The sequence below is a fragment of the Cygnus olor genome, chromosome 5, assembly GCF_009769625.2.
Source record: "Cygnus olor isolate bCygOlo1 chromosome 5, bCygOlo1.pri.v2, whole genome shotgun sequence".
Classification (NCBI taxonomy): domain Eukaryota; kingdom Metazoa; phylum Chordata; class Aves; order Anseriformes; family Anatidae; genus Cygnus; species Cygnus olor.
In genome coordinates, this window is record NC_049173.1 from 61,881,422 (window position 1) to 61,908,187 (window position 26,766).

At 38.5% G+C, this 26,766-nt stretch overlaps 1 protein-coding gene across 9 annotated transcripts in view; it reads left to right on the plus strand.

Moving 5' to 3' along the window:
* Positions 1 to 26,766, plus strand: part of SOX6 (SRY-box transcription factor 6) — a 385,626-nt gene that overhangs the window by 289,009 nt on the left and 69,851 nt on the right. For all 9 annotated transcript variants that reach the window (XM_040557484.1, XM_040557486.1, XM_040557485.1 and 6 more), the window contains one exon: positions 1,275 to 1,354. In XM_040557484.1, coding sequence (XP_040413418.1) covers positions 1,275 to 1,354 — 80 coding nt within the window. The remainder of the gene's footprint in view (positions 1 to 1,274; positions 1,355 to 26,766) is intronic.

Below are 26,766 nucleotides of genomic sequence, written 5' to 3' on the forward strand. Positions count from 1 at the left end.
TTAACCATAAAAAGAGACAGCTTTAGTACTTTAAGAAAAGATCTAGGCTTTTTGTTGCTTTTTTTTTTTAAGGAAAAAAAACCAAACAACCAACAACCAACATCATTGCAAACTAAAATCAACCTCATGGAAGGGGGAAAATAAGAGGAGATATTTTGAACATTACTCCATAGGACACCAGTACAATATAGTGTTAGTGAATGCATTGTAGCTGAGCTCCCTGTGCAATCAGAAGCCAATTGTTACTGGACTGTGTACAAGCTCATACTGTGCTCAATGGCCTGATGAGGTATTATGGATATGATGCAAAGAGACCTTGTGGATTAGACATGTACAATTTATTTAAAAAGTGAAACAACTGAACATTCAAACTGAGCTGAACACAATAGCACTTCAGGTGGTAAATAGGAAGAGTTCTGAGGAATCCAGTGACTGCCAAGACTTCAGGTATCACTATTTATTTGAGGGGGTTGACAAAAACAATCTAACTCATCGAATGTCCTGACTATATTATTTTGGATGTCAGTATTTTCTGTCATTATTACATTATGCTTTCAGCATGGAAAAGTTCACACAAAACAGACCGATTATGATAAATCTCAAAAATGTAAGGAAGAGCAGCCTGTTAAAATGTAGCCTACAGATAGTACATAACACTGACTTTAAATAAGAAGCTTGAGATGAAGTGATACTCCATTAAGTCATAGTTACAGTGTAATTTATCCTTCACTGTATTAATTTTTCTATTACAGATTTCACTGTTAAACTGCTCCAGCCTTCATTCACTCTTTACATGGACTGAGTCTCAACAGCACCATGCAATGTAGTGTTGCACTTATTTTGGATCAGTAGTATCTCTTGTTTTCTGAAGTATTTGCTGGCCACTCAATGCAGTTGGCACACATTTTCAGTTCCCAGAGATTTTTTTTTCCTCTGTGAACCACTGGGGTTTCCTCAGCTGTCTTACCTGTGTGTCTATGGCCTTAAGCCCCATTTTGTGCCCAAGCTTACATGCCTGATTTGAACATTGCTTTTGAAAACGAAAATCATGAGTATCACATTTATGTTTTGCCAGTTTGCCTACCAGCTATCTGTTAACAAAAAAGTTCCAAGGGAGCGTGGCAAGTCTGTGCCCAGCGAAGCCTTTTGTTTTTGCAGATGTTTAGGCTTAGAGGAGTGCTGTGGAGCACAGGCAATCCTAGGTCCATGTTTGCACTTGTCTGCTGCTATTCTCTGTTCATTGTCTGAACTTGCATGCATTGTTCTCCCGACAGGTGATAACTACCCTGTGCAGTTCATTCCATCAACAATGGCAGCTGCTGCTGCTTCTGGACTCAGCCCTTTACAGCTCCAGGTATGTGCCAGAACAAAAAAATGTGGGATCGAAGCCAACATTTTAGGGGAAAACTGCTAACCAGCTGTATGCTAAATAATAGTCTGAATGTTAAATAATTTTTGAGCACAGCCCAGGAGGATTAACACCTTATGTACTTACGGTACTGCAAATACAGCAATATGCGGCCAACATTGCTACTCTGAGTGAAAGACATTCTTCTGTGTATTTTACATCAGCAGAGTTAATCGTATATTTTTAATTATATGATGAATTGATGGGAGACATGTTCAAAGATATTTTTCTACTTTATTTTGATTTAGGCTTTCCACTATAGCTGCACTGTGCTACGTTTAACTGGGGCAGTGAGTGTATCAAAACCATTTTTTTTTTTCCTCAGACAGTGTGGGGTTGACAATACAATAAATTGCAAACTCTTTTGGCTTCTGTATTTAGGTAATCTCTACCTTTCCATGCATTAAGCTGGTCAGATGCCAAGCATGGTCAGGAGCCTTGGTTTGGTCGTTTATTTATTTTTGGCATATATAGAATGAAATGTTGTGAAAGAAAGATTTATGTGCCATATTATTAGCTAGCTTTTTTGCTGCAAGAAGTTTTTAATTTCACAAGAAAAGACACAACAATGTCATAAATAATGAAGAAACAGTCAAAAGCTTTCAGAGTTAAAATGTGTGGAAAGGAAGTGACAGGGAACATGAGAGGAAAGGCCATTAAAGATGCATGTAACTATTTGCAAGTAAACCTTTGAAACCCCTGTTAGAGCTGGGTTCAGATTTGAAGTAGAAATAAATTGTGCCTGGAGTAGCAATATACTGCCATGTTAATATCCAAGTATCTACTTTGCTTACCCTTCTGCAATTATACCATTTTCCAGAGGGACCAAAGCAAATTAAACATCCTATTGTCTCTGCTGAGTGCTGATAGAAACTTCTTGCAGAGTTAATTTAGGATAAGTGAGAACGGGACCAAAACTCACTGTGTACTCAAGGTCCAGAACTGTCAAAAAATACCCCTTCTGCTTATGTGTGACCTAACCTAAAAGCAGAACTGGGAAAGGTAACACCCTGACACTGAAGGGAAAGATCTCCCCAAATTCTTTTGGGTCATGATAATAATATATTAAGACTACCTTGGACAGACTTGAGACCAAAGGGGAGTTTTTCAAAAGGAAAAATACCAGGTACTCAATTTTTTTTTTTTTTAACCTTTGAAAATCTGTATTTGCATACTTACTGAAGCAAAAGTCACATTAGCTGTAGTTGAGAAAATACTTCAGAAATCAGCTTTCGTGAACAGAAAGACTATTTTGCTACCTTTGAGATTCAGTGCAACAAATAGCTTACACAAGACTGTAATGCAGGAAGGGATAAAAAACAAACAAAAATGCTAAACTGCAACAGAAAAAGGGTATAAAACACACACTCCTTTTTTTTTTTTTTTAAAGATCCAGTTTTAGCTGGGGCCCACAGATCTATTTGCACATCAGCTCTGATCAGAACCTACAGCAATAGTGCAATTTCATTAATTTTCAGAAATGATAGACTGAGTTGTTAAAATTGACATGAACAGTTAGAGAAAAGAAAACAACCATAGAAGAAAGTGGTGCTAATAAATCCTGAAAGATTTGAGTGCTTGAGGGCACAGAATTTCCCTTCAGATGTATTAATTATAAAATAAAGCTTTTTTGTTTGTTTCATAGAATCATAGAATATCCCGAGTTGGAAGGGAACCATAAGGATCATCAAGTCCAACTCCTGGCACCACACAGGTCTACCCAAAAGTTTAGACCATGTGACTAAGTGCCCAGTCCAATCTCTTCTTAAATTCAGACAGGCTTGGTGCAGTGACTACTTCACTGGGTAGCCTGTTCCAGTGTGCGACCACCCTCTCGGTAAAGAACCTCTTCCTGATGTCCAGCCTAAACTTCCCCTGCCTCAGCTTCACGCTGTTCCCACGGGTCCTGTCACCGGTGATAACGGAGAATAGGTCACCTGCCTCTCCACTCCCTCTCGCAAGGAAGTTGTAGACTGCGATGAGGTCCCCCCTCAGCCTCCTCTTCTCCAGGCTGAACAGGCCAAGTGACCTCAGCCGCTCCTCATATGTCTTCCCCTCTAGGCCCTTCACCATCTTTGTCGCCCTCCTCTGACACTCTCCAACAGTTTAATGTCCTTTTCGTACTGTGGTGCCCAGAACTGCACACAGTACTCGAGGTGAGGCCGCACCAGCGCAGAGTAGAGTGGACAATCACTTCCCTCGACCGACTAGCAATGCCGTGCTTGATGCATCCCAGGATACGGTTGGCCCGCCTGGCTGCCAGGGCACACTGCTGGCTCACATTCAACTTGCTGTCAACCACAACCCCCAGATCCCTCCCTGCAGGGCTGCTCTCCAGCGTCTCATCGCCCAGTCTGTACGTATAGCCAGGGTTGCCCCGTCCCAGGTGCAGGACCCGGCACTTGCTTTTGTTAAACTTCATGTGGTTGGTGATCGCCCAGCTCTCCAATCTGTCCAGATCTCTCTGCAAGGCCTTTCCACCCTCATCCGAGTCCACAACTCCTCCAAGTTTAGTGTTGTCGGCAAATTTTCTCAGAACACCTTCTAGTCCTACATCCAAATCATTTATAAAAACATTGAAGAGGATTGGCCCTAAAATGGAGCCTTGAGGGACCCCACTAGTGACCATCCGCCAGCCAGATGTGGCCCCATTTACCACGACCCTTTGAGCCCTGCCCGTCAGCCAATTGCTCACCCATCGTATGATGTTTTTGTTTAGCTGTATGCTGGACGTGTTGTCCAGTAGGATCCTATGGGAAACCGTGTCAAAAGCTTTGCTGAAGTCCAAAAAGATCACATCAGCTGGTTTCCCTTGATCGACTAGATGGGTGATCTTATCATAAAAGGAAATCAAATTTGTTAGGCAGGACCTACCCCTCAAGAACCCATGTTGGCTGGGACCAATGACTGCATTGTCCCCCAGGTGCGCTTCAATAACTTCAAGGATCATCCTTTCCATAATTTTACCAGGCACTGATGTGAGACTGACAGGCCTGTAATTGCTGGGGTCTTCTTTCTTACCCTTCTTGAAAATTGGCACAACATTTGCCAGCTTCCAGTCCAATGGGACCTCACCAGATTCCCAAGATCCAAGTTTTCCCCCCCTTTCTTTTTTATTTGAATTTCACTTCTGTGGTATTTCAAAACCTTTAATGTTTCATGGTCATAAGAGCTTAATTAATAGAGTACTTGGCCTTCAGCTGGTTCCTGCTCATCTGGTTGTCAAACTTTGAGTAAATGAGTAAATTTTACTCATTCCTAGTATTAACATTTTCTTTGTGTAATTTCCCTAAGTGTTCCCTAAAAATATATATATATTTGGGTATATTTGTGAGAGGGAATTTGTTATATTTGATGTGTCATGAAGACTGTTAAGAGTGTAGCATTTCAGCTCATATTTTTCATCTTTGCTTCCATTCCCTGTTCTTTCTCCATCTTTCTTCCTTTCTTCCATACCCTCCACCCACTTATTTATTTACTTGAATGCTGTGATCATGGTATCTGCAGATTCCCAAGTGCTTAAAAATACTGGTCACAAAACTAATCTCTGTTCCTTCAAGCCAGTGGGAGAAAAAGCTAATTCATTTGCAGGTTTAGGTTTGTTTCTACATGTGAGTGTGTGTGTTTGGAGAACATGGGTAGGGAAAGCTATTGCAATTAAATAAGCATTGCAGGAGCTCTAACATTTGAACTTTACCAGGGCATTATTATAGATTTTAAAATTATATTCTATAATCCACATCCAACTGCAGTGGAAATTCTCTGACAGCTTCAAGCTTGTAACCTCTCCTCTTTTTTCACTTATGTTGTTGGGGATGATTATGCTTTGAGTAGGAGTTAGTAGCAATTTTGTGTTCTCATCGCTCTGTGTGTAGGGACAGCTTCTATGGAAACTCTGAATCTAATAGGACAGAAAACAGTTTACTCCCAGGTACTTCATGTAACAACAGCAATTATTCCACAGAGGATGTTTCTCCAGTGGGCAATTTGTAATTAAAGGTTTGCCAATTTTATTGAAACTGTTTAGCACATGGTATCAAAATGTATTTTCTCTGGATTGTATGCCTGTGTTTCACCAATGGATAATGCATCACCTTGAGTTAAAAATCTTTATTGAAAGTCATGTGTAGGAATTTCTCAAGTAACTAGTTTCAGTATCACGGGCCTTGCAAAAAAAATTAAAAAATAAATCATTCTCCTTCAACAACAAACCTGAATATAAACCCCACATTGTTATCCATTCACTCGTAAATTTTGCATCACATTGATTAGCTCTTGGTAAAGCACCATTAATACTCAGATGTAGCTTTCAGTATTCTGAAAGAAAGTTAAAGTTACTACACATTTACACCAGTCCGGGTTCCAGAACTGGCAGCATCCTCTGCTCCAGGTTGACATCAGGTAGCTTTTTGTTTTGTTTTGTTTTGATACTGGTCTCGTGAGGGCAATGTTGATGATGAAGATGACAAAAATATAAACTAAAAAAAATCTGTCCCGCATTTCCTATTGACAGCCCAGCCTTGTCTCACTAGTTCCTCAACAATTTGGCCAAGATTTAAAGAATATGTGTGCTAGATCCAAGCCTTGTTAGGGACTCTCTGAGTGGGAGAGAGCCTTGCTGATGAGTTTAAGAAGAGGGACCAAACCAGGTCACCCCTCTGGCTTCAAAACACTGTGAGTGAATCCGGCCACATCAACCTTCTGCTAAATAGTTTGCGGTTATATTACCAAATGCATCAGCAGCAGGTATGCGCAGTGATGTGTGAACCAGTTCTGATGCATGTGTATGACAAAAGCATGTTGCTTTTAATTAACCAGTTTGAGCAGAAAAAACTGTCAATAATTTTCCCTTTGCTCCTCTTTTATATACCCACCTTCTCTGCCATTTCTCTCCTTTCCTGTTTCCCTGAATTTTGTTCCTAGTTGTCAAATGATTGCAGTGATATTAACTGATTCTAGATATGTGTGCAGAGTAATCTTGCTAAAAGAGTGAACATGAAATTGGTTTTCCCAACTCGTGGTGCTGGTAGCAGTAGCCTAGTTATTGGGAAGTCCCAGTGGTGGCAGAGGTGGCACCTATATGTCCTTGCTTTCAAACAAGGAATGTTACGGTATGCTCTATATGGTTTAAACATCTGCCTTCATTCTTAGATGCTTCTACAAAGCAGTCTATGTGCTAAATAAGGAAATGTCGCAACTCTCACAACCACAACTGATAAACTGTTGATAGAAATGGAAGCACTACAATGATGCTAGTTGGAGTTATTCCTAAACAAAGTGAGCACTAGGAAGAAAAGCAAAGCAAAAAAGCTTTAGTTCATAACTTCTTTCCCAAACTATTTGTCCTTCAAAATTTATCACTTATAACCCTAATGAACCTTGGCAAGTCTTAACTGTAGTTGCAGCTGTGTTCTTGAAGCCTGAAGTTTTTATAATTCATTAAAAAAAATGTAAATCTTAGCTAAACACATATTTGTCTATTTCTGCTCTCCCCTCCCATCTCATTCTACTCCTTCATACCTTCTTCTAATTGCAAACAAAGTAAATGACCTTTTGTTATACCGCTGGGTGCGGATCCAGCGCACTGCTGAAGCATTGCATAGCCTGTCTCAGGGGCACAATATTAGTAGAGTGAAGGCCAAAGAATGCTATTTTTAGTTGAACAGTTCAGCAGATGGAGGCATGAATACTCATATATCTGAAGGTTGAGGGGTTTGAACCGTTAATTTTGATAATGTATTTAACCCTGGGAACAATCAGAAACTGTAACTCTAAGGTTACAATGCTTTTGACCTTTAGAGAACAGAGGGCACTCAGTACAGTAAACAATATATTACATTTCTACTTATTCCAATTCTCTCACACATATAAATTTCAGGACACAGTTGACATTTGCTTTCCTCAGCTATTTTAGGGCTGGTCCTTAAAGCAAGTCAAGAAGAATGTGCAGGAAAGAAGCCAATGTAATGCGACAGTCATGTAAATACAGCCTTTAAATAGCTAAGATGTTACATGTGGCCTTTTATGAAGAAATATTATTCTCAGGAACTAGAATCTTGGTGACTTATTATTTCAATGAAAAAGTTGTTTTAGTGGACTGCTTCTCTTATGGAGTTTCCTCTATATGTTGTAAACTTAAAGCAATTTTTTAGTGGGGCTAATGTGATCTGATAGTGATAGCTTACACTGGAGGTGATTTGGTCCCACTCCGGTACCACATCATGCAAAGTGATGTACCTGCCTTATGTCTTATTAAATGATGCATGCTCCTCTTCAACAAATATAGCAGTTAAATATCACGCAGCTTAAGTATTTCTAATTAAAATATCTCCATGTGTCAGCATACTGGTAATGTATTATTTTAATCCATTTATTTTGTTTATGAAACAGTGACATATGTTTAGATTGTGAAATATATGAGCCTTAAAAATCACTTTATTGAAGAAAATTAATTTCTACAATGCTGTCTCAGTAATGTGTTCACTCACCCAGTCAGTCACTGGCAGGGCTGCCAGTCTTAATGTTGGTTAGACACAGTTTAACAGTTTTATCTGACATAACACTCTCAGATGTAGGCAATAATAATTTTTTTAAATGCAAAAAAGATGGGGCTTTCCTTTTTTTTTTTTTTTTTTTTTTTTAGACACAATGAAGAATGGGGATTGGGTAAATGTGAAAGAGATTTGGTGGGACCAATCAAAATTAAAAACAGGCAGTTACCTTTTCAAAGTTAGACACTGTAATTTGTTTGTCAGTGGGTAGATGTTTGGGTCAGCACTGCGAGTGAGTGACTGTCAGCAGGAATTCCTGTAAGACAAGTAATTTCCCTCAATGTATTACTGACAGATTGCTCACTTCTTCGAATCACTAGAGAAAACAAACTTAATATTGTTACAGGCAGAGTTTCTGTCTTCATTAGCCTTACAGAATGATTTTATCTAGCATTCAAAGACTACCGAGCTCTAGGTGGGCATAATTTAACAGAAACTTCCTTATTATGATACAGTGAATTGTGGCCTAAATTAAGGGAATAGTGTGTGCAAATTTCAGTGTATGGAAGTAGCAAATTAAATATTTTGGTCCTTTTCTTATGTAGAAATTTAGGTTGTAGCGGAGGAAGGAAAGAGGTTAAAAGAAGGTTTTATTACTGCTCTGAGAGACCAAGTAAGCCCTTTAATGAAAATAAAATTAAAAATATGCCAAGCTTGCAATACTTAAGAAAATTTAATTAAAATCAATGAAATAGTTATACTTGTGCCTTTCTCTACTTGAATGTTTATGTCTATGTGTAATATCTGTGTTATCAAGTTGAATTATATCAGTGGCAGCATCAATGAAAATGATATCATTGAGTCAATATTTTATCATGTAACCTCCTTTCTTTGCAGAATTTCTTAATACTCCATCTTTCCCCTACTGCTTCTTATCTTCAGCACTGAATTATCTTATAGACTCGTTTTCATAAGAAAGGACAGCCCATCAAAATTGAGACTTTTTGCCATAACCTATCAATTCTGATGAGATTGTTGCCAGAATTTTCCTGGCTCCTTCAGTATAGGCATTCCTGGTAAAATGAGGGATTCTCCCTGTTTTCTTCAGCTTAGTGAGAAAAGACAAACAAGACCATTAGCTAAAGTAATCAGCCTGGTACAGCCAGCAGCATTACAGCTGCAAGACCATTTTCTCACCCATTTAATGCCCTCTATCTCCAATAACTTCTTTAAACAGCAACTCTTTGTTACTTTCATTCTTGCTTAATGGAACAGTGTCGCATTATGTAATAAAAAATTTATAGGACAGTTTAAAAAAGAGGCTTTTTCTACAGTCTGTAGCAGTTCTAGTACTTGTCTTGGATGTGGCAAGCCTAAGTCCAGTCTTGGGCTTGTCCTTCCTGTTGCAGGAAGGACGCTGGCCACCAGACTGTCACCCAGCCTGGAACAGCTCTCTCTATCTGTTCCCTTCAGATGGCCAAGCTCTCCTCCATCCAAAGTGCTCTCATCCTGCACCTGCTCTCTTCCCCCATGCAGGAAAACTTTTCAATCTGGCAGCTAGGGATCAGGCTCATGGCGTGATTCCCATCTTTTGCACCTTTCGATCTTACCAAGCAGGACAGCTGCCTTCCAGGCCCATATGCTCTGTTACAAGGAGAATTTACCATTGGGATCATAAATGGCACTGAAATAAACTCACTTATCAGGAAACTTGTATGTTTAAAAGCATGTCATCCTTATAGCCTGGATTGCAGGAGGTTTCCTGTGTCTCTTCAGTCTGTACTAAGGCGGACGCTCAAACCCAAGTGACTGGAGGAGGCTGAGCCCCCAGCATCAACAAGACTTTCCAGCTGCTTTAACCACTGGCAGCCCCTCACTGAAAGCCCAGACGCTATTTTAAAATAATTGTGCTTTTCAAAGCTCCCTCCCTGGGGTGTGTATCCACTCAGAAGCCAATAAGAAGCAAATAAGTTACTGCTGCATTTACTCATAGAGCACCAGAGGCACCAGTACTACAGTGTGCCATTAGGGGCCGAGCACATTTTTTTAAAGCTCTTTTAGAACTGTGGTATCCCTTCGGGGAGCAGGCTGACTGTGAGGCATTCTGTGAGCTGGCAGTTGGATTCCTTCAAGCTTTCTAGAAATGCATATGGTGTATGCCTTACAGGAATTAGCTGCAAGTGAATATGTTTCTGGAATTTTACTATAGTTCTGATAACTATAGAGTAAGCTGCTTAATTTGGATACAAATTACAAACATGAAGGTTTTTTTCCTGTGAAGGTGTTAGCGTATTCAGATGTTTAAAAACTTAGCAGCAATCAGATTAAAGGCAAAGATGTTTTTACATTGTCATCTCTGTACACAAAAGAGAATACGCTTCTGTGTCATCATTCTTTCCTAACTGATATGGTAAGAGAAAACAACAATTCACCTTTCATCTGTAGTAAAAATCTCAAAAAAATAAAAACATTACGGTTGGTTAGGTGGGAGCCTCTAGGTCTAGACATACACACACACACAGGGTGTGTGCACTCACAGGAAACAGAAGAATTTTAAAGAGTTGTGGACTGGACAGGTATCATCTGCCTTGTTTTAGAGGGTGTTTGGTTGTAGAGAGCATCATCTTCTACTGACCCAGTTCAGAAAACAAGGGAAATTCATAGAAGATGAGTTAGAACTCCCCATATCAGTGTGTAGATATCACTCTTTAATAGAGCCTTGTTAGAAGATGGAATAGGAATGGTATTGCCTCCTAACACCTTGCTTGTCAACGATGCTGGTTGTGTATTTGGTCTGTGATGCTTTTGAAATCCTTATGATTGAGAAAGCGGAAAATCATCCCAACTCACAGAAAGTAATGAAATCACCTGTTTATTCTTAAGACTCAGCATGAAGGTTGCATATTGCTGTGGGGCACAACAGAAGGCTTGCATATCAGTGCTGAAAGAAAGAGACTGGAGGGAGGATCTTAAGGAAAAAGGGAAAGAAAAACAAAGCATGCTTAAGTGTCAGTGTTAAGGGATTATTCGAGACCTAAAGAAATCATTCACAAAATTTAGTGAAGTCAGCACGAGAATGCCCATATTTTGGTGGTCTGCTTGAAATACAGCAAATAGCTAAGCATGAAAGCAAATGAAGAAATATTCCACATGCAAGAATAGTGCGAGTGTGTTATCATGCCCACTGGTATTTTTGGAAGTGAAGTGAACAGTAAAGAGACGTAAAGTCCTTTGAAGGAGTTGCACCATTTGTCCTACAAACCAGAAAAAGTCACCAGATTTAACTAGTTTACAGCTTTATTAAGTAGCACATCTGGGAACTATCCATAGTAATCTATATATATAATATATAATATATAAATAAGTCTATCCCAAAGAGTTGTGGTGAATGGAGTAAAATCCAGTTGGAGGCTGGTCACTAGTGGCATCCCCCAGGGCTCAGTACCGGGGCCAGTCCTCTTTAATATCTTTATCGATGATCTGGATGAGGGGATTGAGTGCACCCTCTGTAAGTTTGAAGATGACACCAAGTTAGGTGCACGTGTCGATCTGCTCGAGGGTAGGAAGGCTCTGCAGGAGGATCTGGATAGGCTGGACCAATGGGCTGAGGCCAACTGTATGAGGTTCAACAAGGCCAAGTGCCGGGTCCTGCACCTGGGGCACAACAACCCCAAGCAGTGCTACAGGCCGGGAGATGAGTGGTTGGAAAGCTGCCTGGCAGAGAAGGACCTGGGAGTATTGGTTGATAGTCAGCTGAATATGAGCCAGCAGTGTGCTCAGGTGGCCAAGAAGGCCAACAGCATCCTGGCTTGTATAAGAAGCAGTGTGGCCAGCAGGTCTAGGGAAGTGATTGTCCCCCTGTACTCGGCTCTGGTGAGGCCGCACCTCGAGTGCTGTGTTCAGTTTTGGGCCCCTCACTACAAGAAGGACATGGAGGTGCTCGAGAGAGTCCAGAGAAGGGCAACGAAGCTGGTGAGGGGTCTGAAGAACAAGTCTTACGAGGAGCAGCTGAGGGAGCTGGGATTGTTCAGCCTGGAGAAGAGGAGGCTCAGGGGTGACCTTATCACTCTCTACAGGTACCTTAAAGGAGGCTGTAGAGAGGTGGGGATTGGTTTGTTCTCCCACGTGCCTGGTGACAGGATGAGGGGGAATGGGCTAAAGTTGTGCCAGGGGAGGTTTAGGTTGGATATTAGGAAGAACTTCTTTACGGAAAGGGTTGTTAGGCATTGGAATGGGCTGCCCAGGGAAGTGGTTGAGTCACCATCCCTGGAGGTCTTTAAAAGACATTTAGCTGTTGAGCTTAGTGATATGGTTTAGTGAAGGACTTGTTAGCGTTAGGTCAGAGGTTGGACTAGGTGATCTTGGAGGTCTCTTCCAACCTAGACGATTCTGTGATTCTGTAATTCATCCGGTACAGGCCATCTATTCTGCTGTGGTCTTCAGCACCTTGGGGAGGGCTAAGATCAAGTCTCATAATCATTTAAATGTGGTCCCAGCACTTCTGTTGAAATATCGTCACACCCACAACGTATCAGAAACTGTGGCAGGCTTACGTGAAATACATGTTTACTGGAGCAAAATACATGAGCGTACAATGAATTTGTAATAGTAAATTCCCAGATACCTAGTTTTGAGGTGTAAATGTGAGTTTTTTAGATGTAATTTTTATAAGCCGATTTGAATATGTTTTGCATAATTTTGTGTGCATTTCCTTTAAGGAAATTATTTAATTTTCCTTGAAGGTGCATGAAAGTTCTAAATATACAGTAAAAGATCAGTGTGAGAGATCTGCTAAGCAGCCTGTAAAGCACGATTATTGGTAATGGTTTAAAATACCTGTAAACGGGGCTTGTTTTCTGCTGCACAAAGAAAACATTTCACTGTTTTCTGCATTTAAATATACATTTTAAATATGTTGACTTATCGGGTAAACAGCAGGCTCAACAGGGACAAGCCATTTTTAATGGCATGTTAATTGAATGGGATGCTATAGATGCACCTGAGTGACTTTTTTTCCAGATGTGCCCCAGCTGACTGATAAAGCTTCTACTGATCAGTAGAGCTGATGTATATTTATTATATCCTTGTCTTCTGTCCATTTTTGCTAGTGAAAATAATAGGATGGCTGCAAGCTACCACACAAACTATGTCTCTTATAAAAGTATGAAAACATTACAGCTTCCAACCCCAAGCAGCATTTTTGAAAATTCAGCTCTTAATTGTAGAGCTGCCTCGGCATCTTCTCACAAGACGGGGACACAGACGTGGGAATTATGAGAGGTAGTGGTAGGTAAAGAGGGGCTCTTCCTTTTTCTTGCCTTGCACCCATTTATTAGCGGGATGGCGTCTCATTATTCTGTCATGGGAGCCCGTAGAAATCTAATTGTAGTGCTTTCACCTCTCAGTATGATTAGTGGTGGGTGACCGTTCAGTTTTCTTGTTCTATGTCTGTATAGTTCCATACAGGGAAATATCGCAATAGCTGTTCTTGGCGACTTGTTCGTCTGTGTGGTCAGACAGTGAATGAACCCACCAACCTATGCCAGACCTTACAAAATATTTCTAGAGAAGATTTATTGCCACTTATTTTTTCTGTTCTGGTTTCTTTTTCTGTTATTTAAGCCTCTGATTTTTCTGTCTAGCCAGGTTGACAGACCTAGAAGGTCTACACTAGAAGCAGCAATTGCACAGCCGTCTTCTGTCCTGAATTGATTTAATCCTGTAAAAATCCCTGTAGGATTAGGAGAATAATTATATTTTTAGGCCCCTTCAGCTGGGACTGTCTACATCACTGGCAGTAATACCAGTGACATGGACGTGTGCTTACTAGGAAACTCATTCACCAACTCATTTCACACAGTTCAACAAGCAGTTACTCATAATTGCTTATAATCCTGCTGACATGAGCCAGAATGAAACTCCTGACTTCTCTCACAAAACCCATCTATGTGCTGCTGTTATTTTTTTTTTTTAATTTAGAAACACATGAGATTCTGAAATACAACTTTTGATGAGCTTTGATAGCTATCATCCATTCTGCAAACTTACTGTAATTAATTGCTTTTCAATCATACGATTTTATTTCCCATATAACAAGGGTTCTCTTTAAGCAACTCATCTTTTTTACACAAGCTTTAGTCCAGAACACATTTCCATGCATAGAGCAAGTGCAACTGTCTGAATGGTTAACTGCTGCTCATAGAGACCTCTCACATTCATTGTTAGAGATAGTTTGTATTAGCAGGAAATAAAAATAAAAAAGAAAAAAAAGAAAAAAAAAGATTCCTAGAAGTTTCTAAAATTATATCGGAAAACATTTTAAATTCTGTGTATGAATAATTGGGTTCACAAGGTCACCAGAAAAAGTAGAATTATGATATTGTAAAGTGAATGAAAAAAATGAAAAAAAATGGTGATCTGATGCAATGACCTGGTTATGTTTTCTAGATAGATCTGGTTATATTTTTATTTTAAGTAGGTGCTGCTTATCTGCTTTCCTTGGATAAGGAAAGAGTTTTATGTACTAGAGCCCTTGTTTGCAGCTGCCTTCCACATTTGCAATGCTTCCTGGTCCTTGCTTGCTTTCTTAGGTGAGCTTGTTACTCTGTGAACTTTGGTGCGATCCACAATTTTGGTGAGGTAGAATTTATGCTATAAAAATGCTGAAAACAAATTCTAGTAGAAGCAAATATGGGAAACGCACATAAGAATTTACCTTCAAATTTCAGATTCTTTGTTGAATAATATTACCCAGTGGAAACTTAAAATGAATTTTTATTCTTCTATTTTTAAAAAATTTATTTTATTACTCTTTATTTCATTTCACTTCATGTTTCATTCCTTTTCCCAAGCAAATGCAATTGCTTGGGAAATTGCAAAGCAAATTGTCCTTTGCTGTGATTGGCTTTATATCAAAGGTATTTGGGTTTAAATTAACTTATATTTTATTTAATTATTAAATTGTATATCAAATACCCAATGGTCTTAAGCAGAGTATGTCTGGTTATTTTGTAAAATCATAAAGAGAAGTTAAAGATTTTTTGCTAATTTCTAAGGTGTCTGATACAACGTATTCTGGCAGAATCACAGAGATAAGTCAGTTGTGTTCTTTCCTGTGTGTGTTAAACTACAGGAGACCTGTGATCAAATAGTAGCATATCAGTAATCTGACAACTTTAAATGAAATAATTCCCATTTTTGTGCTTAGGAGGAAGAATTTATTAATGTTTGTGCTATCTCTTGTTGAGGAAATGGAAGTAAATTTTGATGAAGTTTCTGTATATTGTTCCAATCTGTTTTTTATTGCTACTTACAATATATCACAACAGCAGGCTTTTATTAATGTTCACACCTTATCTTTAACAGGAATATTTTACAATTTTATTCAACTATACTGCACTACTACAGTGGCTGAAAAAAGTAATAGTGTATCCCTTTCATGAGTAGCACAAAAAAAATGGTGTCTTATTCAAGTTCACAGAGGGCATATTTCAGTGGAAGCACTCAGGGATAGCTCCTAGTTTCTGGATGCTGGTGCTCACCCCACGCAGAGGTGGCTGGCCAGGGAAAAGGCCAAGCCAGGAGGTTGCACCGTGAGAGTGCTCCTGCTTTACAATTGCAGAGGAAGATTACTGGTTAAAATACCTCTCATTAGGTCATTCTCTTGAGGAAAAAAAAATTCAGCTAAAAAATGTACTCTCTGTTTTGGCTTTGATCTTGCTTTCATAAAAGACTCAAAGAATTTGCATGGTAGTATACAGCTAGTCCATTATTGTTGCTAGCAAGAATGCAAGAAAATAGATATGCTAAGTGGGAGAGATGAGAGCAGTTAGCATTCCTTTATTATCAGAACTTAATCTAGATCAACTAAAATGCTTGCTGTTTTTGTCATGCCTCAAGGTAAAATTTCAGTGGTTATATATTCCTGTTTTTTAAGATAAAAGATGCGTATTGTTTTAGAACTCCTAAATTACTATCTTTAGGAAATTATAAATACGTAATAGGCTAAGTTCACCTCATTTTTAAGTATTTTGTACAAAAGACAATTGTTATAGCTGTGGCAAGCAATTTGTGCATTACATACTTCTGTGCTTTTTCTTCTTTTGTCCCCTTCTTACATCATAAATAATTAAATAAGGGGAGAATTAGTAAGATGAGCAAACTAAGGTGTTATGGCCTTTTCCTCCATTAGGAGAAAAAGTGATGTGTACATATTGTGTAGAGAGGTGTTTTTTTTTTTTTTCTTTTTCTTTCCTGCTATTTGTATAGATTTTTCTGTCTCAGAGAGATCCATTTGAGATAGGAAATAATCAAACTCCAATTTTGGGATTCCAGGCATTTTATGTTAATTTTTGTGTCTGCATGTAGTTTTTTTAGTGATATGTACACTGAGCAGTGCAACTGCAGTATTTGACTCCTACCCTAAATCAATTCCCTATTTTGTGCGTCAGTCTCAGTGTATTCAGCAGGTTGTACGCCAGCAGATGAAACAGATGTTTAGGCCATACTGGGATGGAGTGGCATGCTGCATCAGGACCTGGATATTCCTCTTGACATCTGGATGCTTCTGGGTTGGGAAGCCTGCCTTAGGCCAGGAGGCTGTAGGAGCCTTGTGGCAGTGAACATAGGGTCCTTGCTGCTCTTTAAGCGATTAGTGCACTGAAGCAGCAATAATGCTGAATTATCGCTTGGTTGCGTTCTTCTAAGGAATCTTGGGACAAAGAGATAGTCAAGGAGGAGTATTTACAGTAAAGTCATGTTCAGAAAGACAAGACTAATTACCACACATTAAAAACCTTTCTTTCAAACAACTTAATGGTAAAATTGTTACAATCACTTTAGGAAACTTTTTACAAAGCCGTGAACAAATAGCTTACAGAAAAACCTCCCTTTCTCATTTAAAATCATTAGGATGAAAAAAGACAATTTCAGCTGTTTTCCAATTTCATGGTCTGGTCAAATTGTATGAAACAGACAACAAAATGTGACTGAAGACATGAAATTGAAGGTATACTAATGCTCATGCCTACTAGAGACAAAACTGGGACCTTCTAATAGCTGCAGGGAGGTATATTAGGTATGGAAGCTGTCTGACTTATGCATTGATTCTTTATAGTTTCACTTTATCAAGTTGAGAATTGTGCTGTATGTGCTGCTACAGCCTAAATAGTCTGCTGCAGCACTTTCCTTTATGATGTCTGTTATTTAAATACAATAGACATAGTATATTGCATGGAAATAGGTGTTTAATGTTTTGTAATTACTAGCTGTCAGACAAAATAGCATTTAGCATGGGTTTCTTCCGCCGCCCCCATCTTTATAAATTTTCATTGTTAAGACTATTTTGCGTTTAAATGAGGGCCTTCCCAAGCAGATTAGAGTTTTTTGGAGGGCATCAGGTAATATTCTGAACAAGACTGGTTTGTTGTTCTCATTTAACCTCCAGTAATCTAAAGGGGTTATATTTAATTAACACTGGCTAAAGGCCTGACCTGAGAGGCAACCAAAAGTGATTGAACTGCATTTTCAGATCCAGGCTGTAATCTGTTGGGAGAGGAATAATAATAATAATAAAAAATTAGAAAGCACCATTTACTGAAATTCTTTCCAACTAAACTGTATTTCAATGGGCCATTTAATGCTCAGATGGACAAAGGTATTACTTCAGTCATTGAATTGTAACAAACCCTTTCTCAGAGGCCCAGTTTAAAAACTCTACAGGAAAAGTGGCTTAGCATCATATTCTCAGCAGACCAACACTCAGTCTGTTTGGAAAGGGGAAAAAAAAAGAAGTGAAATGAGGTGAGACACAACAGCCAAGTCAGTGAGGATTTTTGCCTCTCCCTCCAGTCAGTGGCTTCACAAGGGAATTACTCTTCAGAATGCAAGAGCTCCATATTCATTACAGAGGGCTTTCAAATATATACATATTTTTAGTAGCTGTTACTTTGTTCCCCGTGGTCAGCTTTTGGCGGCCTCCCTTTGTTCTTTTCTGACATGGCAGAAATGTAGTTTTCTCTCTGAGGGCATTAGAGCCCGTACCTGTGCTTTACAGGGTTAGATTTTTGACTTGGTCAAGATGGAAGAAATAGGAAGTCTAATTTAAATACCACAGACTGAGACACTTGTGAGCTGAGTAGTTATTTTATTTCAACAGAGCCAATGTTACCTATATTCTGTGGTGATGTGAGATACCTAATGTACTGTCTGAACTTTAGTTGTATAAAATTTTAGGATATATCTGTGAATTCATGATTCATGATTTTTTTTTTTTTTGAAATTTTGATGCTGTCTCGTTAAAAATTCTCAGCAGCCTTGTCTCTCATCACCCTATAGGGTGATGGGCTGACGTTATATCTTGAAAACTTGTCAAAGCACTATGAAACTAATAAACCAACTGCTTTACTTTTCAAGGGGAAACAAATGCAGTATTACAGAGGCAACTGCCAGGTGCCAAATTATATACATTGTCTTAGCTACTTGCAGTGATTGATAATTTATTTGAGTTCTAAGCATTCTTTCTTGGCTTTGCCCACAGCTTTACAGTAAACAGGTTGTGAGCAAGCATTTGCTGAGAGATTGTATTTAATTGTCATAATTAAATGAAATCAAAGGCATTTGATTTCTAAGGAGCATGATCTCAGGAACAATGCATAAATGAGAGTTTCTGCATTTAGTCAGCAAAGCAGAGTGAGCTGTTTTGATGGCCATTTCTACTTCATTATGTCAAAGTAGGATGAGGTCAATAGAATGGGAAACAGTTTCCAAAAGAAACAAAAATGGTTTTGAGAGTACCTTAATGCATGTGTGCCTGAAGGCAGGTTAGATCTTTATTGCACTGGTGCATGTATTTTAGCTGTGCAGTGTTCTTCAGATTTACATGACTGTAACTGAGAGGGACTTTGATGTTGGATGTCTATGCTGTCAGGCCATAAACAGGTAGGGATGGGGAAAAATGAGTAAGTCTCTAAACATGGATCTTGCTGCAAGTATTTGGTCATTCCACTTGCTTGTTTCTTCTCTTTTCACAGAACAGCAGTATTAGCTTTGGGACCAGAATGTGTTTTCTGTCTATCCCCTATTTCAAAATAAAAAAATCTAATAATATTTAAAGGAAGATTAGTCAAATGGTAATTTCGTCTTCAGTTTATATTTGCCATTACACTGAAAACTGAAGTGGGTATTTTGTAGCTGGCAGTACTTATTCAGGCTCTCCTAATACAAGTATATAGTATGACAAATAAAACCAAACGTACAATAATTGTGCAGGAGCCACAACATGTAGGAGTAAGTCAAGGATAAAAAGTCTATCACTTTTCCTGAACACACGCCAATGGGATCATTGAGTTCATTCATGTTTTGAGCAGGACTATTGTATGTGCTGTGGGACTGTTCTCTGTCAAGTAAGGACAACTTGCCTCTCCAAAAGATGAGGCAAGAAATGAAAATCTATGAAGAATAGATATGGTCTTGCTAATTGTTTTCCCCAGCAGAAGTCTGGATCTTTGTCACTGACTAATTTAACAGATCCTCTTAACATCTGTCCAGCAGACTGTGGACTTTGTTAGCAGACAAGAGACCCACCAGTCTTAGAGCCTGCTGGGTCCGTCTTCATCTTCACAGCTGTGGATTAACTCAGACTTTCCAGAAGAGGACAACCATATGGGATAATTGGTGTCACTGGGTAGCTAAAAAAAAAATACGAAGCAACAAATGTCATCCAAACACAATTCACTGTTTTTACAGCCACAATTACTAGTCTGTTTAAGAAATAAGAAAGGCAGCATTACACTAAAAAAAGAAAATCTATTCATATCTGTGTGGGAACCTAATCAGGCTCTTGTTTCCAATGACGATGGCTCCACAGTTCCACCAGGTCTGCAAAAAGAATGCTCCTTTTGTGTGCCGATAATGTGGAAGCGATAAAATTTCCTATAAGAGACATATGTGTTTACATCATGAGATGTGTTATTTGACAAAACGCTTTGTTCTCTGCATATTTTCCACTCAGAGTTTCATGCTGGGTTGTTTTGCTGGAAAGCTTTGATTAGCTAGAATTAGTTGCTGAAGTAAAATAGACACTTTTGTTTTATGAGTCCTCTTGCTGAGCTGTAAATTATAGTAAAACATATAAGGAGTGACAGAAAGAAGTGCTGATTTGAACCTCTGACCCATGATCGGCATAAAAACATAAGATAACTCTTTCAAAGGACTACTGAGAGCCATAAATATTCCATGGTCCACTTAAAGTTAGGCCCTTTTAACAAAATAAAGCTGTTATTTTGCATAAGGGGATCTTGACTCCACAGTGCTACAACAATGTGAGCTGCAGTATCTAAAATGTGTAGAGATTCTTTTATCTTTGGTATAGGTTGGCCATTATCTGCAGCAGGGCAGCAGAAGCTATGAGAGTGATTTTTCTTTTTCTGAACCAGTACAATGAATTTCTAGTCAGTAAAAGGAGTTGGAACCAGCAGGCATTCAGTGGTAAAATCCAGGTATCTGTTACTCTGCACCTTTAGAGAGGAGCAAAACAGGAATTTGTATCTTTTAAGGAGACAGGCACTGAGTGGAATTTAGGGCCAAATAAGAGTTTTCCTTGATAATATATAGAATAGTAGTGACAGACACTGAAATTATTTGTGTTAATAGTTCAAAAAAACCTGAAGTGAATGAATAGGAATAACTGGAAAAATTATTCTTTTAGCTTAGATTTATTTTTTTTCCAGTACATGCACACCTGAACATACGTGGAAAACTGCAGTCTTCTAACTGTTCCTGTGAATACAGAATGTATTTGTAATTTTAAAATCTCAGTTAGTTTGCACATATTGGTCTGTAATAAATCTGGGTGCACATTATCCAGCAAGTACATAAATAATCACTGCAACGGTCTTTATTGTTGTGACATTCGTTACGATACTTCATTGGCTGCCTGCCAGTGTTACACCTTAAGGTCTTTTACAAAGTTATTTGGTGCAGTGTTATAAGAAGTAGAGGCTAGTCACACTCCCTAACAGTGAGCTGACACTGCTGTAGGGAGATATACGAGTTTTAAAATCTGAATGTTAACTCCACTATGGATAGTTTAGGCATGTAAAAACAAGGGAAAGAAAAGAATGATGGTGTTAAAAGGAAATCATGTACAAGTATTTTGCCACTGGAATTCCACAGAGAGAAAGAATTTCTAAAAATTTGTTGCTTATTATTTATACTGTTTCTAAATCGAAGACTTATTTTCCTAATTGTTACTCCAACTTCCTGTAGCTGTACTTGATCAACACTGTTTCAAGTATACCCAAATAAGGCCAAATAGTTCTCAAGTCATTTAGCATAAACCTGTGAGTTAAGCTAATGTTGCATACTTGTTGGTTCTTAAATAGCACTTGCTATCTGTGTGGTGACATATGTGAAGATGAGAGGAGGGTCTGTCCCACAGTACTTGCTCATCTTTAAAACTGACCTTAATTTGATTTTTTATCATTTTTCTTAGTACTAATGGAGAAAATGCTAATGAGACATCCAAATTTCATCAGAAGATATTTATAAAATACACTGTTGTAGCAGGTAGCATCTACACAAATACATTGCAAAATAAAATAAAGCATTCACTTTTAGCATCAAATGCTTTATCTGTTAATTTGAAGGAATCTTATTAGCATCAACAAAAGCTTTGATTTTTCCAGGTCTCAGATTTTTTTAAATTCAAATAACGGTTGCTTTTCTGTATATGTACATTTTCTTTAGTATACGTAGCTTTCCTTCTCTTTCTCCTCTTCCTCCTCCTTTTGTGTGGAGAGCACTCCCAGGACACAGATGCTGAGCTATGGAAGGTGTCTTTCTGGTGACGGCATGTGGCTTCTTGGCAGACTCTACAGGCAGTAGCTGCCTCCAAGTTGCCCCTGGGTTTGTCACATGGTTAAGTTGCTGATGAGTTACTTACGCTGTCTCATGTTTCTGGATGCCATTTTCTGTTAACTTACCTCTCACTCTAAGGTTCTGCATCAAAAGGCATCTTCAAACAAAGACAGCCTTGTACTATTTATTTTTTATTTTTTTCATATATATACATAATCCAATAATCCCTTTTGTTATCTTGGTGCTAAAGTAGAAGCCTCAACTGTCATGTTAGTCCTTGAATGTAATTGGTGCAAAAAACATCTCATATATATATATATATATAAAGCCATCTATATACAACAGTAGGAAGGAATAAAAAGAAATATCATTACTTTAGAAATGGTTCTTGAACACATTAAGCTGTCTGAGGTTTTTTTAGTAGGATACTTATGCTTTTGCATTGTTTTTTTTTTAAAAAATATTCCTGACCTGGACTGCGAAAGGCTGCGCCAGTGACATTGGGTCAGATCAGCAGTAAACATTTGATTAGCTATGATATCCAAAGCATGGGGTTGAGCACTAATCCATTCATCTTTCAAACAGAAGAGAAATTTTTCAAATGTGGACTTTGTCAAACAGGATAAATGAAACATCAAGATTATTTTAAGCACCTCTACAACAATTGTAAAAAAAAAAAAAAAAAAAAAAAGGCTGTCAAAAAGCAGTCCAACTGCAGGTGGGATTATTTGGGTAGCTTCTCTTCAGAAGCATTTGTTGGAAATAGTAAAGATGTTGTTACTTTTGGTGAGCTTGTAAAACTCTTTGTGATTAGACAGTTCTGAGTGTTATTATTGTATTTAATATACTTGGAAGAAAAATTCTAGAATTATAGCTTTGCAACACTATGTACTAAATATACTATGGAAAAAATAACTGCATTACCTCTTGTAGTGCAGGATTTCAACAGCACTTGCAGTCACTCCTTAAAGTTTTTTATCTTTAGAAACCAAATTACTCATTGTCTAAATAGCTGAACTTTCATCTCTATAAATAAGATATTTCAGCTTTGCACAATTCATTTAAAATGCTGACAAATAAGGATTCTCACTTGATTCTCAGTAGTTCTATTGTTCAGTGTCATTTAGTGTAGCAAGTGTATTTGTTGAAGATGTAACAGGACTTGCATTTTTGGTAATGAAAGACTTTAGAATTAATCTGTGTCCATAATATTTAGCATTTGTTTCTGAGAGAAAATAAAAAAGAAAAAAAAGATGATGATGATAAAAAAAAATCTACGCCTCGGGAGAAATACTGTACAAATACATAAGAAGGAGTGTGTCTTCACTTTGGTCATAAATCTTTTAATAAAAGAAGATAAAAACATAAATGTTTCTAGAACAGATATCTTCTTTTTTCCTTAGATCAAGCTAGTTTCCACTGCATTTCTCTCTAGGTCATCTTCCAAGTACATCCACTGCAATTCATTGTGCTAGGTCAGCCTTCATCACCTGCTCTTTGATTCTCTGTTACACTGACTATTACATTCACTCTTTCTCAACTCCATACTTCTCCTATTTCTTTGCTATTGTTTCTTCAGAATTCTACTGCAAATAATAATGTCTGAATTATAACCCCACTGCTGTAACCAAATTCTCCCTCACCAAAGCGGTCAGTTGAAATGTCTATTTATTTCCTTTTCATTCTTGTATATCCAAGTGCAACTGCTGTCTCCATTTCTTCCCTGGGTTTATCTACCTGAAGAAAGTGCCTCCCTCAATAGCAGCAGTTGATCACTTCTCTTTATTGAAATATCTTATTTTTCCACAAGACCTGCCATTGACAAGCCACTGGTAAGAAGGTTATGATTATCATAATTCTGTGTTAGGTGGTAAAACAGCTTGTCACAAAGTTAACAAGTTGTTGTCAGTGCAAATCTCCCTTAAGTGTGTTGATTTAAGGCCCATTCTATTTTCCTCACCATGTGTTACTTCTGTAACATTTGATTCTCAAAAATTCTTCACCTTTATTCATTCGTTTAGACATAGATGCTGCAGCCCACGAAGTAAGTACCAGTATTTCTGTTGTAAAAATAATAATAATAAGAAGAAATCTGGTGCATAGAAAACGCAATTACTGGGCTCAGTGTCATTCAGCAGAGCATATGTGTAGGAACATCACAGGACTACGTGCAGGCAAAAAGGGACCTGAGCTGATGAAAGAATTTTGATTATCCAAAGCTAGTTGAAAAAAAAAGTTGACAAACTATTGAAAAAATGTTGTGGAAACCTGGGAGAGGGATGTGTAGGCCTAAGGCCTTTGTCTTCTGGGAAGATATGGATGAACATTGACAGTGAAGGCAGTTATCCATGTATAGTGTGAAAATATCCCACAAAGGTGTTGTCAAACTTAGGTGACATTAAGAAAGGTCTAAACATTTGGATAAGCCAAGATGTTCTATTATTAGTTCACAGTTTTGTTTGTCAAATTTTAGATTGTGGATGATATATTTTTATAAATACAGTGAGGTGGAAATAATTCATCAAATGTCGTAGGCAATTTCTAAAGCTGGGAATGCTTCCCCTCTTACCCCCCAACATAATTCTCCCCCCAGTTATTATTTTCATTACTTGTTTGATTCTTCTTGGATTGTAGCTCTAAGCAGTAGCAAGGGCTTGGTATGAATTCTGCTGTTTCCAGGTAAAAAAAAAAAATCAGTATGTACTTGTGCTGTGCTGTGGGCATGCTGAGTACAGCACTTTCTCACTCAGCTGTTGTTTTTCTTTTGGAAGATGAACATCATTCTGACCCATAGTGACCTCCAACTTTCATAAATTCCCCTCAGATTTTCAGTTGATTAGGATTAGAATAGAGTTTTGGAAACAAGTGCTTAAGTTGATAAGCTTGTGAGTTCACAGGTGCCTAAGTGTGAGACTTCATTTGCCATTGCCTTAAGTGAGACTTATGGCATTTCAAAATCCTACTCTTCAATGTCAGATCATGACATTACAAGAAACCTGGTTCTGAAAGCTGTAAAACTACATCCTTAGCTGATTTTCAAAATTGTTAACTATGCAGGAGCATTCAGTAACTCAAAATCAGTATTACTTATAGTTGGATGCTGGGAACTGGATTGTAAGAATCTTAGTGACCTTTTTGAAAAAGAAATAAATCAGGCCATATATTTTTAAGGATTCTTAAAACAATCATGAATACTTGATGGTTTTGAATATCTAATTTGTAATCAAGAGCCTTCTGAGTCAGTGATCGGCATCAGGGTTATGTAAAGCTGTTCTCTTCATGTGCTAAAGATATAGTGAAAAGAAGATACGGTTCGGTGTTTGAGGTAGGTTAATTTTTTTCAGTCACTACTCAATAGCTGGTGGGTTAGAATTTCAATTGAAAAAAATTCAATTGAAGATTTTCCTTTTCAGCACTGAAAGCCAACAATCAGCATTCATTCGCTTTTTTTTTTTTTGATTTTTTTTTCTCCTTAATCTTGCAAATAAAAGCTTCACAACCTGACCATCTCAATGTGAGGTCCTAAATTTTGTGCTATGATGGTGCTATTTGCAAAAATATCCATTTTATCCCTGCATCAGTGGTGTGTTTTCCAGATTGGCTAGCTTCCCGTCCAAACTAGTATTTAAAAGAAGTTATACAACCTTCCAGTCCACATGGCAGTTTTGCTCGCACTAGTGTGAATTCTTGCAAGGTTTGCAATCATTTATGGAACAGCTTTGTTTTAAAGTCTATGCAGACCAGAATGCTAATTACTGTTACTTATTTTTACATTTGCTTTTATTGTGTAAAAGAAATTTATAGAAATGCCAGGCTAAAGCTGGTCCTGTGACCTTGGAGTAACCTAGTGATGAATTTTATATATGCTTTTATATATATATATAATATATATAAAAGCATATATATTATATAACATATATAATGTATATATATGTTATATATAGAAAATATATAACACATATATGTAACATATAATTTTTATTTTCTGCCTCCATTTAGGAACATTTCATCGCCACTGCTTGCAGGGCAGCCAATAAATCCCTCAAGATATTGGGAAGGGAGTGATTAATAACAAATTTAATTCTGTTTTTAATGTTTGCATTTCCAAAATCAAAAAATTGCCTAGACAGTCACTTTAAAGCTTGCTTTTGTTGTTACTCTCTCTGTGACCCTTAAATACTGAGAACATTTTGGTTGACAGTCCTGCTGTGATTCAAGTACCAAGCCATTGGTGAGGCCTCCCCTGACCAGAGTGCCTGGCATCCCGTTTTGCCTTAGGCTTGAGATGCCTGGTCAACATAAGCTGTACTATGGGCTGCCAGCATTCGGGTCTGACAAGCACACCTTTGCTCGCTTGTCACTGCTGATGGAGCTGCCAGCTCCATCTGCTGTGTGTGCCGGGCCTGCGGCCAGGAGCTGGCAGCGGGGGCTGTGGGGTGGCCGCTGTGAGGTGAGGCCAGGGCTGCCCCCATCCGGCTCCAGCCGCTGCCACCCAGGCCATAGCCAAGCCCATCAGCGAGTTGGTGGCACCTTAGGGACAGCGTGTTTAAGAAAGGGATAAATGCTGCATGGCAGTGAGGGATGAGGGAAAAAAAGTGTGAAAAACACCCCTGCAAGCACCCCAGCTGGGGGAGTGGCAGGAGGTAGAGGGCTCAGGACTGTGAGGGAGTGAAGATGAGTTGGGGAAAAGTAGGGGCATGTGGGAAAGGAGCTTTAACTTTAGTCTGTGTATTACCATCCCTACTCTACTGTAATTAGCAATTAATAAAATTATTTTTCCCTAAGTTTAGTTGGTTTTGCCCATGAGGATAAAAAAGGGGTAAGTGATCTCCTGGTCTTTACCTAGGCCCATGAACTTTTTCATCTTATTTTTACCCAGCCCTGTTGAGAAGGGGGAGGGAGAGAGCAGCTGGGTGACTTCATACTAGCAATGCATCCTAGTAAGCAGGCATAGCATGACCTGCAGAATATGCCTTTAATTTATAGGCCACTACCAAAGCGGTAAGATCC